The sequence below is a fragment of the Meriones unguiculatus genome, chromosome 17 (genome assembly GCF_030254825.1).
Source record: "Meriones unguiculatus strain TT.TT164.6M chromosome 17, Bangor_MerUng_6.1, whole genome shotgun sequence".
NCBI lineage: Eukaryota > Metazoa > Chordata > Mammalia > Rodentia > Muridae > Meriones > Meriones unguiculatus.
The window spans coordinates 58,924,140-58,939,167 of record NC_083364.1 but is presented as its reverse complement, the minus strand read 5'-3'; the positions used below and the strand labels follow the sequence as shown (position 1 = coordinate 58,939,167).

Below are 15,028 nucleotides of genomic sequence, written 5' to 3'. Positions count from 1 at the left end.
CCTCATGATTTCCTTCAAAATAGTAAGAGAAATGCAAATCTGGATGTTTAAAAGATATTATTTTTGTTTTGTGCTGCTGCTTTAAGTCGTGTGGTATATGACCACTGCACTCTGAGCTTCATTAAGATCTTTCCAATTATATAGAGCCTCTTGTTTAACCCTATGATCATCAATCTTGCAGAGTACATTTATGTTAAAAGATGTCTGTACATGCCCAGAACCCCAGCCCTATCATACTGGATGTTCATTTAAAAAAAAAAAAAAAAAAGATAGACAAATGATAGACCTAAGACATCTATCTCCATTGGCTTCATGCTTCTAACAGCAAGAGGCCTGCAATGCAAGAGGCAGCATGGCTTTGAGTCCCATCACACTTGGTAATGAATGTTAAACACAAACGTGGATTTCATTCCCTTTCTTTCTTTTGACATTTATCAGCTTGAGCTAATCCTAGTACAAACATACCCAGATGCTCACAATACAATGTTGAGAAGGTGCTTTTTTTTTTTTAATATCTATTCATCAGTGGGCAGCTCAACTTACACACAATGGCAATGCCTTCTTTAACTGTATCCTATAGTTCTTCTGCCTTAAGAATCTTCGGCTATCTGTTCTTTCTTCCCTACTCCAGACATAACCTTTCTTCCCTACTTCAGGGCAGATTTGTCTCTTGGCCTAATAAAAGGCTTCAGAAGATTTAGATAGCTCTTACTATTTCCCACTTCTTACCTAAAATTCCATTCACTCTGCCCAACAGTTGCCCATCAGGCTCAGCATCTGCTTTGATAGTCTGTAGGGCAGAGGCTTTCAGAGGCCCTCTGTGGTAGGTTCCTAGGTTGTTTCCTGTTTTCTTCTTCTTCTGATGTCCATCCTCTTTGCCTTTCCGGATGGGGATTGGACATTTTAGTTAGGGTCCTCTCTCTTGCTTAGTTTCTTTAGATGCACAGGTTTTAGTGGGTTTGTCCTATGTTGTATGTCTATATGAGTGAGTATATACCATGTGTGTCTTTTTGCTTCTGGGACAACTCACTCAGGATGATCCTTTTCAGATCCCACCATCAGGGTCTCCACAAGGAGAGCAACAGAACAAGAAAATTTGAACACAGGGAACTTCCAAGAGACTCATACTCCAACCAAGGACTATTCATAGAGATAACCCAGAACCCCTGCACAGATGTAGCCCAGGGCAGTTCAGAGTCCAATTGGGTTACATAGTAATGTGAAGAGGGACTGCCTCTGACATAATCTGATTGACCTGCTCTTTGATCACCTCCCCCTGGGAGGGAGCAGCCTTACCAGGCCATAGTAGAGGACAATGCAGCCACTTTTGATGTGAACTGATAGACTAAGATCAGAAAGGACTGGAGAACCTCCCCTATCAGTGGACTTGGGGAGTGGCATGCATGCAGAGGGAGGAGGGAGGGTGGGATTGGGAGGGGAGGAGGGAGGGGCTTATGGGGGGATGCAGAATGAATAAAGTGTAATTGATGAAAAGTTAAAAAAAGAAAAAAAAAGAAAAAGGAGAAACCAAATTATTATGTGTTGATGATTGAAGTAAAGAAAGATAAATGGCTTAATGGTTTATTCAATACGAGTTAAAATTACACTCATATTATGCAGCAAATTCACTCTCTATATTTACTGGAAGTTAAAACATTCCTATGCAAATATTCTTACCAGCCTTGATTTTAATGGACAAGAACAAAAGAAAAAAAAAGAGTATCTCTCACAAAGGAAAAAAAAAAAAAAAAAGAAGATTTAGATAGTCTCAAATCCAAGGTCAGACTTTACAGCACTCATAATTCTTACTCAGTAGAAAATGTATGTTATCAGGTAAGTTTATTGCTGCTCAGAAAACAATCTCTTTCTTTCACTTTACACAATTTAGTACTTTCTGCAAAATCAAACTCAATAATAAATCTAACTCCTACAACTGATCCTGGAACATGAGGATCATTTTAGTGCTAAAAAAAAAAAAAAGGAAAGAAAGAAAGAAAAGAAAAGAGAAAAGAAAAGAAAAGAAAAGAAAAGAAAAGAAAAGAAAAGAAAAGAAAAGAAAAGAAAAGAAAAGAAAAAAGCAGCCCAGAGAAATGTTTTATGAATAGAGGAAAGTGTGTTTTAGGTGACTGGGGTACTGCCCAGTTTCAATTCTCCAGCTACAGACCCTTCTTTCTGACCCTTCTTTCCCTCTTTCCTCTTTTCCTCACATGTCTGTGAGTTAAATAGTTTTTTAAAATACAAAATTACCCACAGAAAAGAAGAGAGTCTCACCCGAGGGATAAGTTTTGTTGTACAGGTGACTGAGGGGCAGTGATCTGGATTATCTGAACATAAGAATCAGTGGTTCTGTTGATCCCCTTTCAAAAGTCATTGTCTTAGACTAAGAAGCTGGACTCGTGGCCTGGTAGATTATTCCTGGATTTCCAGGTATCAGTTTTTTTGGATATGACCATCAGTCTGGGTCAAACTCTGATGACAAGCTGTTAAAGATCCTTCCAAAATTTGGTGGCCAGGACTGTGATTTTGTGAGTAGAAAAATACCCCTGGAGTCAGCCTTTCTTACTTTATATCTCAACATGGCTGCTTACTACTCAAGTGACTAGGCACGTTAATCAGTATTTCTATGCCTCGGTTTCCCCTCTTATAAGAGTGATAATAAATTCTGCCTCATGAGACTATTTTGAGAATTAAATGAGTCAATGCATTTGAAGATTTAAGATGATGTCTGTACCTTGTAAGCACTCAATACTCATGGGCAACTATTCCCTAATTTACGAAGTTTTCTGTCATTCAGTACTGATCGGTTTTGTCCACTCCTTGAATTATACTTTGAACGAATACCATTGACCCACATTGGACCTTTGGATTGAGACTCAAGTCATCATACTCTACAGTAGGTTTAATTGTTAAGTTAAATTGACTAGCTGAAAAGAGAAACAGAAAGCTTTTCTAGAACAGCCATAAAATACTTACTTTTCAGTATTTATGCTACCTCATTAGCAGAAGAAAGCTTATTAAAACATTTATTACATTTACTTAAAATGTTAACCAAGTGGTTAATATTGAACAGTTTTTACCTTTTAAAAAGATATACTTTATATGTTTTATTTGCACACATCTTTTAGGATTTCTTTTTTCCCCTTCTTTCTCTCTTTTTCTTTCTTTCTTTTCTCCACAACAATTATATTTTCCTAAACATGGAGAGCCTAATATCTCCTTTTTGAGACCACAACATAAAAGTACTTATATAAACAAAATACTTCATCTTTCTGTGTTTTTACATATAATGTAGAGTTAAATATAGCATTAAAACAAAAGAGTGGGTGGTTCAGCTTAAACTAGATATCCTTAACTAGACATCAAACAACAGAGAAGCCATTCAGCAAAAACTTGCTAAACTCCATTAGCAATGTTCTGAGATCTAAAGGTGTAAGCTATGACCTAGAATCAAAATATTCCTTAACTATATAAGACCTGTAGTTAAAAGTCAGAATGACTAGACATGGATAGATGCCCCTTCCTGCCTTGCTGTTTATTAAATGTATACAAAGTATAACTAAATATTCAAACATACCAACAAGCTTTTGTTCTTAAAGGGAAATCCCAGAGGACAGAAACACTGTAAAGAGTTGATACCATAACAATGAGTAGGCACTGTCATAAACTCTAGAGGCTATGGTTTTGGCGTATCCATAGGGACGGAAGGTGTGGTACTAGACTGTGTAATGGGGAAGCTGGACCCAAGCCATCAGTGTGACACCTGAAGCCTTCAGTAGTCACCATAAAAGAGAGATTAGAAATTTTTTGTTCTCTATGCCACCGAAACATTAAATAACTCTTTTTTTTTTCAGCTTTTGATGGTTTATTCTTTTTTTTTTTTGGTACTAGTTTTTTTTTTTTTTTAATTCTTTATTAATTACACTGTATTCACTTTGTATCTCCTCTCTGGTTCCCTCCTTCCTCCTGTCCCAATTCCTCCCTTCCTCCCCCCTCTGCACGCATGCCCCTCCCCAAGTCCACTGATACTGGAGGCCTTCTTTTCCTTCTTTTTGATCCTAGTCAGTTAGGTCTCATCAGGAGTGGCTGCCTTGTCTTTTTATGTGGCCTGGTAAGGCTGTTCCCCCCTCAGGGGGAGGTGATCAAAGAGCAGGCCAATCAGTTCATGTCAGAGACAGTCTGTGTTCCCATTACTGTGGAACCCACTTGGAGACTGAGCTGCCATGGGCTACATCTGTGCAGGGGTCTTAGGTTATCTCCATGCATGGTCCTTGGTTGGAGTATAAGTCTCAGGAAAGACCCCTGTGCTCAGATTTTATGGGTCTGTTGTTCTCCTTGTGGAGTTCCTGTCCTCTCCAGATCTTACTGTTTCCCACTTCTTTCATAAGATTCCCTGCACTCTGCCCAAAGGTTGGCCATAACTCTTAGCATCTGCATTGATAGTCTGCAGGGCAGAGCCTTTCAGAGGTCCTTTGTGTCAGACTCTTGACTTGTTCCCTCTTTTCTCCTACTTCTGATGTCCATCTTCTTTGCCTTTCTGGATAGGGATTGAGCATTTTAGCAAGAGTTCTCCCTCTTGATTGGTTTCTTTAAGTGTACAGATTTTAGTAGGTTTATCCTATATTATGTGTCTATATGAGTGAGTATATACCATGTTCGTCTTTCTGCTTCTGGGATAGCTCACTCAGGATGATCTTTTCCAGATCCTACCATTTACATGCAAATTTCATGATTTCCTTGTTTTTTATTGCTGAGTAATATTCCATTGTATAGATATACCACAATTTCTGTATCCCATTCCTCAACTGAGGGGCATCTGGGCTGTTTCCAGCTTCTGGCTATTACAAATAAAGGTGCCACAAACATGTTTGAGCTAATGTCCTTATTGTGTACTTGAGCCTCTTTGGGGTACATGCCTAGGAGTGGTATAGCTGGATCTTGAGGAAGCACTATTCCTAGTTGTCTGAGGAAGCACCAGATTGATTTCCAGAGTGGTTGTACAAGTTTACATTCCCACCAGCAGTGGAGGAGGGATCCCCTTTCTCCACAGCCTCTCCAGCACGTGTTGTCACTTGAGTTTTTGATCTTAGCCATTCTGATGGGTGTAAGGTGAAATCTTAGGGTTGTATTGATTTTCATCTCCCTATGACTAAGGACATTGAACATTTATTTAAGTGTTTCTCTGCCATTCAATATTCCTCTATTGAGAATTGTTGGTGGGAATGTAAACAAGGAAATCATAAAATTTGCAGGCATTTTCTTAATTAGTGATTGATGGGGGAGGGCCAGCCCATTGCAGGTAGATACGCCCCTGGGTTGGTGGTCTTGGTTCTATTAGAAAGCAGGCTGAATAAGCCAAGAGAAGCAAGCCAGGAAGCAGTACTCCACTATAGCTTCTTCATCAAACCCTGCTTCCAGATTCCCATCTTGCTTGAGTTCCTGCCCTCAGCAGTTTTGATGTCGAACTATTAAATGGAACTGTTAGTGAAAAAAAAAACCTTTTCTTTAGTTGTTGTCTTTGCTCATAATTATTCATCACAGCAATAGTAGCTGTAACTAAGAGAAAAGTTGGTACCAGGATAGTGGGGAATTTCTGCAAGAGTTCAAAAGCTATTGAGTGTTCAAAGCTCCATGAGCTGTTTGTTCTGTAGGAGCTTGAAAGAGAAGTGCGTTTGACAGTGGAGTCCTGGCTCGTAAAGCTCCAGAGAGGACTGTGAGAGTCCCTTATCAAGGCTGTTGTATATTTTGAGTTAAGAATCTGTGGTTCTATTTACCTTAAGGGGGCTTAAGAACCAGCTGTGACTGACAAGATTCCAGAACCACTGAAGTAAAATCTTTGCTTTGCTGGAATAGGAGCTGGGAAGTTCATGGTCAGTAAGAAGAGACCAGGTGAAATCTTCTGGGAAGCAGGTCTCCAGAGTTGGCACACAGAAGTTGTGTTTCAAAGGTGGCTGAGGTTGTACCTCATGCTGGCAGCTGAGCTGGCTTGTGTGTAAGAGTCTCCCAGGTGGTACTGGTTTTGAGGACATGGGGTGGTCATGGAGAACAGCTAAGGCCTGGCATGATGAGAGGACAGGAGAAGCTACCGGGGAATGTGCACCTTCAGTAGCAGCTGAAGGGCCAGGATTGAAGGAGTCATGCAGAGAAGCTGAGAGTTGACACCATGAAGAAAGCCCAGGAAAAGTGCAGCTCAGTTGCATCAGGAGACCCCAACATTCTGGAGATGCCAGTGCCATGGGATGACCACTAAGAATGGCATTATTTCTGAGGTGGAGCCAGCCTATGCTTAAAATGTAAGTATTTTGTCCTATGGGTAGCTACGCAAGCATTTTGGAGGAGTGCAGATGAACATGAGTGGATCACAGACATTAGGCACTGAGTTATTTACACAGTTGAAGTTTGGTTTTGCTTTGATTGTCACTTCATTGTCACTGTGCCATGGTTCTTCCCTTTTGAGATGAGAAAGGATTTAACTTATTTTGGATTTTATAGGAGCTCACAGTTGAAAGACTTTGAGTTGTTTTTTTAAAGGAGACTGGACTTTTAAAGTGAACTCTTTCCTCTTGAAGTAAGAAAGTACTTAATTTATTCTTGAGTTTCTAAAACCCCACAGTTGAGAGAGAGAGAGAGAGAGAGAGAGATTTGAGTTTTATAGAATTTTAGATTTTTAAAAGAGAGAATGGATATTTTTAAAGAGCTAACTTTTAAAGTGTTTGGATGGATTTGGAAGACTTTCGGATTGTAAAATGTTTTATATTATGGTGCTGATATTAATGTGTGATATTGGGAATGAACAAGAAAGGAAATGTTGCTGCTCACCAGTGATGCGTTTGTATGTCAAGTTTATAAGGGGTCAGTTGTACAAACTAATTTATTTGACACAAGCTATAGTCATCTGACAGGAGGAAACATCAATTGAAGAAAAAGCCTCTAGAAGATCAGGCTGTAGGCAGGTAAGGTTTTTGTGCATTTTATTAACTAGTGACTGATGGGGGAGCCCCCAGCCTATTGTGAGAGGGTGCACTCCTGGGCTGCTCATCCTGAGTTCTATAAGAAAACACAGTGAGCAAGCCAGTAAGCAGCACCCCTCCATGGCCTCTGTGTCACATCCTGCCTCTGGGTTCCTACCCTTCTTGAGTGCTGTTCTGACTTGCTTCAATGGTGAACACTGCTGTAGAAGTGGAAGCAAAAGAAACTCTTTTTCCTAAGTTGTTTTTGGTCATGATATTACATCATAGTACTAGAAACCCCAACTAAGATAAGAAGCTATAAAAATATGTAAATGAAATTTAATGGCCTAAAATTTAATGCTTAGTGATGACCAGTCAAACACTGCCATCAGAGTCATTTTCACATTATGAAATGACTTGGGTAGTTTTGATTTTCTCTGTTTTCTTAGAAAAATGTATGTAAGAGTGGTATTTTGGCCTTCTTAATTCATCAGCAAAGCTGTAGGTTTTTTAATAGATTTCTTCCAGAAATTTTATAAAATTTAAAAATTTTGAATTTCCACAGTTTTGTCATGTTCATATTTATTTTGCCTGTGATCTTCTGAGTTCTTGGATCTCTAAACAAAGCTTTTAGCTAAATTTGAGAAGTTTCAAGCTTCCTTTGTCTTCCTAGGTTGTGACTCCAATCTCTATCTCTCTCTGTCTCTGTCTCTCTCTTGCTAAATCTATAGGTTCTTATAAGTATTTCTTTCTCCATGTTTAATGGAAATTTATACACAGATGTTGAACCATGTTTTCTTGTCTCTCTGCTTTCTGGGCTATCTCCCTTAGATTCCAGTTGCTCACTGCCAGTGTCTTCTCACACCTTAATCTTTTAGGACTTCAGCTTTTTGCTCGATTTTCATTTACTTTGGTCACTCAGACTCAGTTACACCCTGAGTGGAAAAACTATAGAAACAGAATTCCCTTTAATTTCTGGATGTTTTTCTTTGCTTTCCAGTAATCTCAGGCAAGTTTTGTTGTCACTTCTTGTGTTACTGCATTTGGAAATGTTGCTTGAGACTTTAAGGCTGTTATCTGTGGGAGACCCAATATAAAATAATCCACTCTATCATTTTTTTGGAACTGAGTTAACATTACACCATCCGTTCTGCAAACTTAGAAATACCAGAGTCCCCCAGCTTAAAATAAGGTTTTTCTAAGGGTTCCTATCTTAGGTACGCTTCCTGAGTGTGCTGCTTCCCTGCCGTCTTTGTGCCACTGCTGAGGATTAGAGTATGGTTTAACTGTCTTTGTTGCCCACCAGCTCCGGTCACTCCACATATTGCTGGAGAAGCAATCATGGAGAACACTCCTAATCGTACTTCTCCTTTGTCTTAAGACCCCTCTGCATTCCCTTGGGATTTAATCTCCTGAGCTTCAGCACTGAGTTCATCTTCTTCCCCTGTGGCTTGGTGAGGCAGTCCCGCCAGGGAGAAGTGATGAAAAGCAGGCGACAGAGTTCGTGTCAGAGACAGCACCCTGCTCCCCTTTCTAAGGGACCCACAGGAAGACCAAGCTGCCCATCGGCTACATATGAAGTCCCACCATACCTTGCTACATCTGATCTCCACCCTCATTTCTCACCAGGTTTCCTCTCCTACTCTGTTCCTCTCTTCAGTCACTCCCACTGTCTATTCTATTTCCCCTTCCGAGTGAGATTTAAGCATCCTCCCTTAGGTCCTCCTTATTACTTATCTTCTTTGGGTCCTTGGGTCTGTGGATTGTAGTATGGCTATCCTGTACTATATGGCTAATATCTGATTATAAGTGAGTAGATACCATATCTGTTTTTCTGGTTCTGGGCTGGTCTGAGTTGATGGGGGAGCTTCCCTTATCTGAGGAGTAGGGGAGGGGATTAGGGGGAAGAGGAAGGGAGAGAAGGACCAGGAGGAGTAGAAGGAGGATGTAAAGTTAATAAAAAGAGAGAGAGAGAGAGAGAGAAACTGAGAAGTTGATCTGGGGGAAAGAGGAGGTGGGGGAGGGGCTGGGAGGAATGGAGGGAGGAAAACTACAGTCAGGATGTAATGTATGAAAGAAGAATAAAGGTTTTGTTTAAAAATAATAATAATCTCCTGATCTTAGCATATAAGGCTCTTCACAATCTACTCTAAGTCCCACTGATAGCCCACATGGGACCGTTGCTATTGTGTAATTTCTACTCTGTTGTCAGGAGACGTAAGAACTTTGCATGCTTTGTGATTCTGTACTTTGCTTTGCATGGCCCTGTGTCTGTGTGCAGCTGCATGTGGTATAGCACATGTGTGCATGCCTGTGGAGGTCAGAGGTCAACCTCTAATGTCATCATTCCCTTAAGTGCCACCCACCTGTGTTTTCAGACAGGCTCTTGCTTTGGCCTGAGGTTCCTTGAATCAATTACTCTGTCTGGGTAGTGAGGCCCAGACATCTACCAGTGTCTGCTTTCCCAGAACTGGAATTGGGCACCACCACACCTGACTTTTCCACACAGGTTCTAAGGACTGAAGTTAGGCTGGCACAGAGAGTACTTTCCCTACCGAGCACCTCACCCCCTTTGATGCTGCTCTTTCTATGCTTCCAATTTGGGCAACTAGGTTTTTCCAGGTTTACTTGATTTACTAACAAGGTCTAATTCAAATATTGACTCTTTAGGAATGCCTTTCTTGGTGACCTGACCTCTGTCCTCATTATCTCCCTTGTATTTGTCTTGGTGGTTTCTATTGCTGTGATGAAATGCCATGACCAAAAGCAACTCGGGGAGAAAAAAGTTTGTTTCACTCATACTTCCATATAACAGTTTGTCATCAAAAGCAATGAGGCAGACGTTCAAGCAGGACTGGAACCTGGAGGAGGGGCTGATGCAGAGGCCTGGGCAGGGATGGAGGGTGCTGCTCACTGGCTTGCTCCTCACAGCTTGCTCAACCTGTTTCCTTATTGACCCCAGGACCACCATCCCAGAAATGGCACTACGCACACGGGCTGGGCTCTCTCCTACCAATCACTAATAAGAAAATGCTTTGCAAGCTTGCCTATAGCCCAATCTTATGGAGGCATTTTCTCAGTTGGGGTTTCTTCCCCTCAGATCACTCTAGCCTGTGTCAAATTGACATAAAATTAGCCAGCATAGTATTTGGAAGTCTCCAGGCTGGTAATTTGGTCAGTCTATCTATCTATCTATCTATCTATCTATCTATCTATCTACATACCTACCTACCTATCTACCTGTCTATAATCTTTATAATTTCCTCTTTCTCACAGTTTCATCATTGGAAGGTCTGTTTGTATAAATATATCTTTTTGGTACCCATGATATCACATATTTATGAGACTATTATAACGGACATTTCCAGCAGTCACAATCTGGTTTTACGTATAGAAATTAAATGGCTACAGACTTGAAAAGTGAAACTAACTGGCAAGTTTCCACACTATCCTGTTGTTCACTGTTCCTTCAGGGGTATCTACTTCTGTGTCGAGTACCCCTGTACAGTTCTGCCGGAATGGTGGGACCTGGCAAAATGGCAGATGCATTTGTACTGACGAGTGGAAAGGGCTGAGATGTACAATTGGTAAGTCACTTGACTGATACTATGATGACATATTGGTGAGCCTTTTGTTAATAACAAGAACGGCAGCCAAAAATTCTGGAAGCTTTAAAGACTATAAACACAATAAGCATAACAATGACAGCACTAAGATGTGCACTTGTGAATTCACCACAGCTATGATTAACTTCACAAGACTCTGCACAAGACTGGCCTGTCCACATTTCCTTATGGATGACAGAGGCTTTTGTGCAATTCCATACCTCCCTCCTCCCCACAGAGGAACTATTGTGAATTAACTGTTGTTAGGGGAGGAGGTCCGATTTTCTTCAGTGATGTATCCACTGATAAACTTGCCCTTACGCCAGTAAAAAACCTCCCACTCACACTCTTGGGAAAGAAACTAATTAAACTTAGTGGATCAAACACAAAAAGAAGGCATAAATATAGGAGGAGGACATGTTGGAAAAGAAATTTTAGAGGACAGGGGATAAAAGAGGAAAACAGGGAAAACAATCTAAATTTTATTATGTAACTGTATAAAACTATCAAACAGTAATAATAAAACACAAGCACAGATACATATATGAAAATATTGTAAATGTCAAACATGTAGGTTTTTTTCTCTCTCAACAATCAAAACCATGTTTTTCTTTAGATGGTTGAGACACTTTAGATGGTTAGACTCTAGATGGTTGAGACACTTTGTCCATTTTCCAAATGTCATTTTTTTCCCTATAAATTAGAGGTATAATTTTTTTTGTTTCAGCCTTTAATCCAGGGAAACTAGTAATATGATTCCCTCGAGTCCTTTCAATGGGTTGTATGCCATTTGACTGTATCCCAAATGTCAGAGTTTTAGTATATTTAATGTTTTGAATTGAGATGAGTCTTCCTACATAAGCATATACTTATAAACTTAATTAATTAAGTCCTTTCCTTTCCCTCGAGTTAATAAATTTAGGGTTTGGCTTCAGTAAATGACGTGTCAGAATCCCACTCAAGCTGTTTCTGGATCAAGGTGTACTTCCCACCGTTTTCATTCCCATGCTTCCAGCTTGGGAGAGTCCTCCGTCCACCCCATTAGTTGTCTATATTCCTTCCAGGTAATGCATGCTACCCACCCATGATTTTGACCTTTTTGCTTTGATTCAAATTGCCATAAAGTCTATAGAGTATAGTCATTCGATTCTCTAGATTTGGCTGGAGTGATGGCTCAGAGGTTAAGAACACTTGCTGTTCTTCCAAAGGTCCTGAGTTCAATTCCCAGCAACCACATGGTGGCTCACAACCATCTATAGTAAGATTTGGTGTACAGGCAGAATGTTGTATAAATAATAAATAAATATTTTTTGAAAAGAAAAGAAACTCAATTCTTTATATTTTAGCTGATCAATATATAATTCTGGTTGGTACTCACCCCTTCCCTCTAACCCACATTTGTACAGTGTACATTTTGGCTGAAGCCTGTTAGATAGCATATTTATTCTAATGGCAGAAATTTAACCAGATAGAAAGTGTGGGAACTCCTGAATAGGCCAGTTGACTCCAATAATACTTATTGGAGTCTTCTCTCAATTACACTGCAAAGGTTCTGAACTTCACCTTTTATCGGGTTTCAAATTTCAAAAATAAAAGATATCATTTCTAATGAGATAAAATTGTTTTCCTTACAGCTAATTTCTGTGAAAATAGTACCTACATGAGCTACACCTTTGGCAGAATCCCAGTGGGTAGATATGGACCTTCTTTGCAAACCTGCGGTGTGGGCACGGTAAATGGTATGTGTTTCTCCTGGAATCTCTGTCTAAGCACAGGAATGCTTAGCCTGAGTCATACCTACCATTCCTCTGCCAGCTTATCTGTGGACAGGATGGAAATAATCAATAAATGGGACCTCATGAAACTGAAAAGCTTCAGTAAAGCAGAGGACACTGTCATCAGAACAAAACAACAGCCTACAGACTGGGAAAGGATCTTCACCAACCCTATATCTGACACAGGGCTGATATCCAGAATATATAAAGAACTAAAGAAGCTAAAAAGCAATAAATCAAGCAACCCAATTAAAAAATGGGGTACTGAGCTAAACAGAGAATTCTCTGTAGAGGAATATAGAATGGCAGAGAAACTCTTAAAGAAATGCTCAACATCCTTAGCCATCAGGCAGATGCAAATCAAAACGACCCTGAGATTTCACTTTACACCATGAGAATGGCTAAGATCAAAAACTCAAGTGACCACAGCGGGGGGGAGCTATACAAAATGAGTAAAGTGTAATTAATAAAGAAAAATAAAATAAAATTATAAAAACTCAAGTGACAACACATGCTAGAGTGGTTGTAGAGAAAGGGGAACCCTCTTCCATTGTTGGTGGGAATGTAAACTTGTACAACCACTTTTGAAATCAAGCTGGCGTTTTCTCAGAAAGTTAGGAATAGTGCTTCCTCAAGATCCAGCTATACCACTCCTAGGCATGTATCCAAAAGAGGCTCAAGTACACAGCAAGGACATTTGTTGTACAGCCAGATCTTATGGGAGTGTTTTCTCAAACAAGTTTCCCTTCTCTCAGATGACTATAGCTTGTGTCAAGTTGACATAAAATTAGACAGCACAAGCCTCTTGATTAAGAGCTCAACAATCAAAAAGGTTGCTTCAATAGAATTTTTAACTTACTTTATTATTTTATAGACTATATTATATTGTGTAGTGTGCCTATAAATTACTGTATATGCCTTAAATTTTTATGCTTTATAAATTATGTCCAGCTTACAAAACATAATTCTGTTCTATGAATTGGGAAAAGTAAGTGTCAGTAGTATGTCCATAGGGTTACCACAGCTGTATGATATAATAATACCTTGGGGGGGTGATAAGAAAGTCACAGTATCATCTTTTATTTGGCATTCATTTGATTTTAAGCAACTATTATGAAATATTTATTATATAAACTTTTAAATTTTAGACTGAGTCCATATCATATTAATGATGTATATTTCAACTGTTAACAAATTCACTTTTAATTCCATGTTAAGAATTCTTTTTAATTGTTTCATATAACAAGTGATTGCCAATGCATTTCAATGATGTTTGAGTAAAGATACTGATAATTCTGTGAATAATGGAAGAGGCACACTTTATGGCTGCTTAAAAGATATAAATCCTATATGTGTTAAAATGTTTTTATTATGTCTTGCAGTAGAAGTGAAGTCATCACATAAACTAATCAAAACTCTAACCTATTTTAAGTGTTATTAAACCAATTTTGATAACAATATCTCTTATCATTTCTCAAAAGGCAGCTGCTTCAATACTAGTCCAGAGAAAATTTTCACCTATGATAAGCCACCCCTCTAATTATGATTTTATCTATAGATATTATGAAATCACTAGGTATTGAATGAGAGTGAGGTGGAAAGTTCAGATGGTAATCTTAGAAAATAAAACTACCTAAAGAAATGCTTTACTGAGCACCAGTAAAACATCTAGGAGTTGCTGCAATAGCCTGGAATTCTTTGTGTCTTTTGTAAGTTACCCAGGTTTGCACAGAGATAAAAGATCAACATATAATTTAATAGCTAATAGGAATTTCTCACTGGTTCTGGTCTCAGCCTAGTATATCTCTGTGTCAAGTTCAAAGTCACTTCATTCCTTTATGTTAGAAAGTAAATCTTTCTTGAGACAAAGAAGGAAGCAAATAGCAACTGGTCTTTGTTCAAACTCCTGTTCTGAAACTCAAGACGATTGTACAGAATACTGTCGCAATTGGTCTCCTTTTCTATTACTAGATATTAAAATAACCCCAAATTCTCATTGTTAAACATCAGTGTTTTGGGTTACTGTCAGTTCTATGGGTGGATTGTGGCACTAGTTCATTTGGGGAACATACCCGCTGTCAGTTAGCTATAGCACCTCAATTCAGCGGTACGTATCCTGTCTCCCAGTCACCAGTCGCTTCCTCATATGGTGCCTTAGGAAAGCATTCTAACATCCTAAAAGGGCGGAGACTGAAAGGAAGAGTTTTGAGGCCCAGGTGCTGGGAGGCATGTATTTCTACCACACTCCATTGGTCAAGCTCAGTCACAGGTTCGCCCAGATTCCACAGTGATGCCACATCCTGAGAGAAGCAGCGGGGTCTTACTGGCATGGAGCATGCGTGCAGTGACAGCCGTGTCTGTTTTTACTTACCTTTTTCCTTTTTATTAAAGCGGGCAATCCTATAGCAACTCGGCTGTGCAATGTTTCTGAGGATGGAGAGATGAGATTAGAGAACGCTACGATAGGAAGCTGCAGTGAAAATCTGCAGACACTCGAAAAGCAGGTATGTCTTCTGGCCCATCCGATGGGCAATTCCCAGACATTCTGGATCTAGGCCACGTCTTTGCTCTTCACATACCTGGTCTCAGCCACATGGTTTAATTTTTGAAGGGATGGTGCCATCTAGTGTAAAGCTAAGTTCATTCCATCCACATATGCTGACCTCAGTTACATAGCGACAATGACTATAACGATTGCTCT

At 39.6% G+C, this 15,028-nt stretch overlaps 1 protein-coding gene across 1 annotated transcript in view; it reads left to right on the top strand.

Annotated features, from left to right (window-relative positions):
- Positions 1-15,028, top strand: part of Adgrg7 (adhesion G protein-coupled receptor G7) — a 51,692-nt gene that overhangs the window by 2,810 nt on the left and 33,854 nt on the right. Inside the window, exons 2-4 of the mRNA XM_021634086.2 lie at positions 10,421-10,534; positions 12,187-12,291; positions 14,719-14,831. Coding sequence (XP_021489761.1) covers positions 10,421-10,534; positions 12,187-12,291; positions 14,719-14,831 — 332 coding nt within the window. The remainder of the gene's footprint in view (positions 1-10,420; positions 10,535-12,186; positions 12,292-14,718; positions 14,832-15,028) is intronic.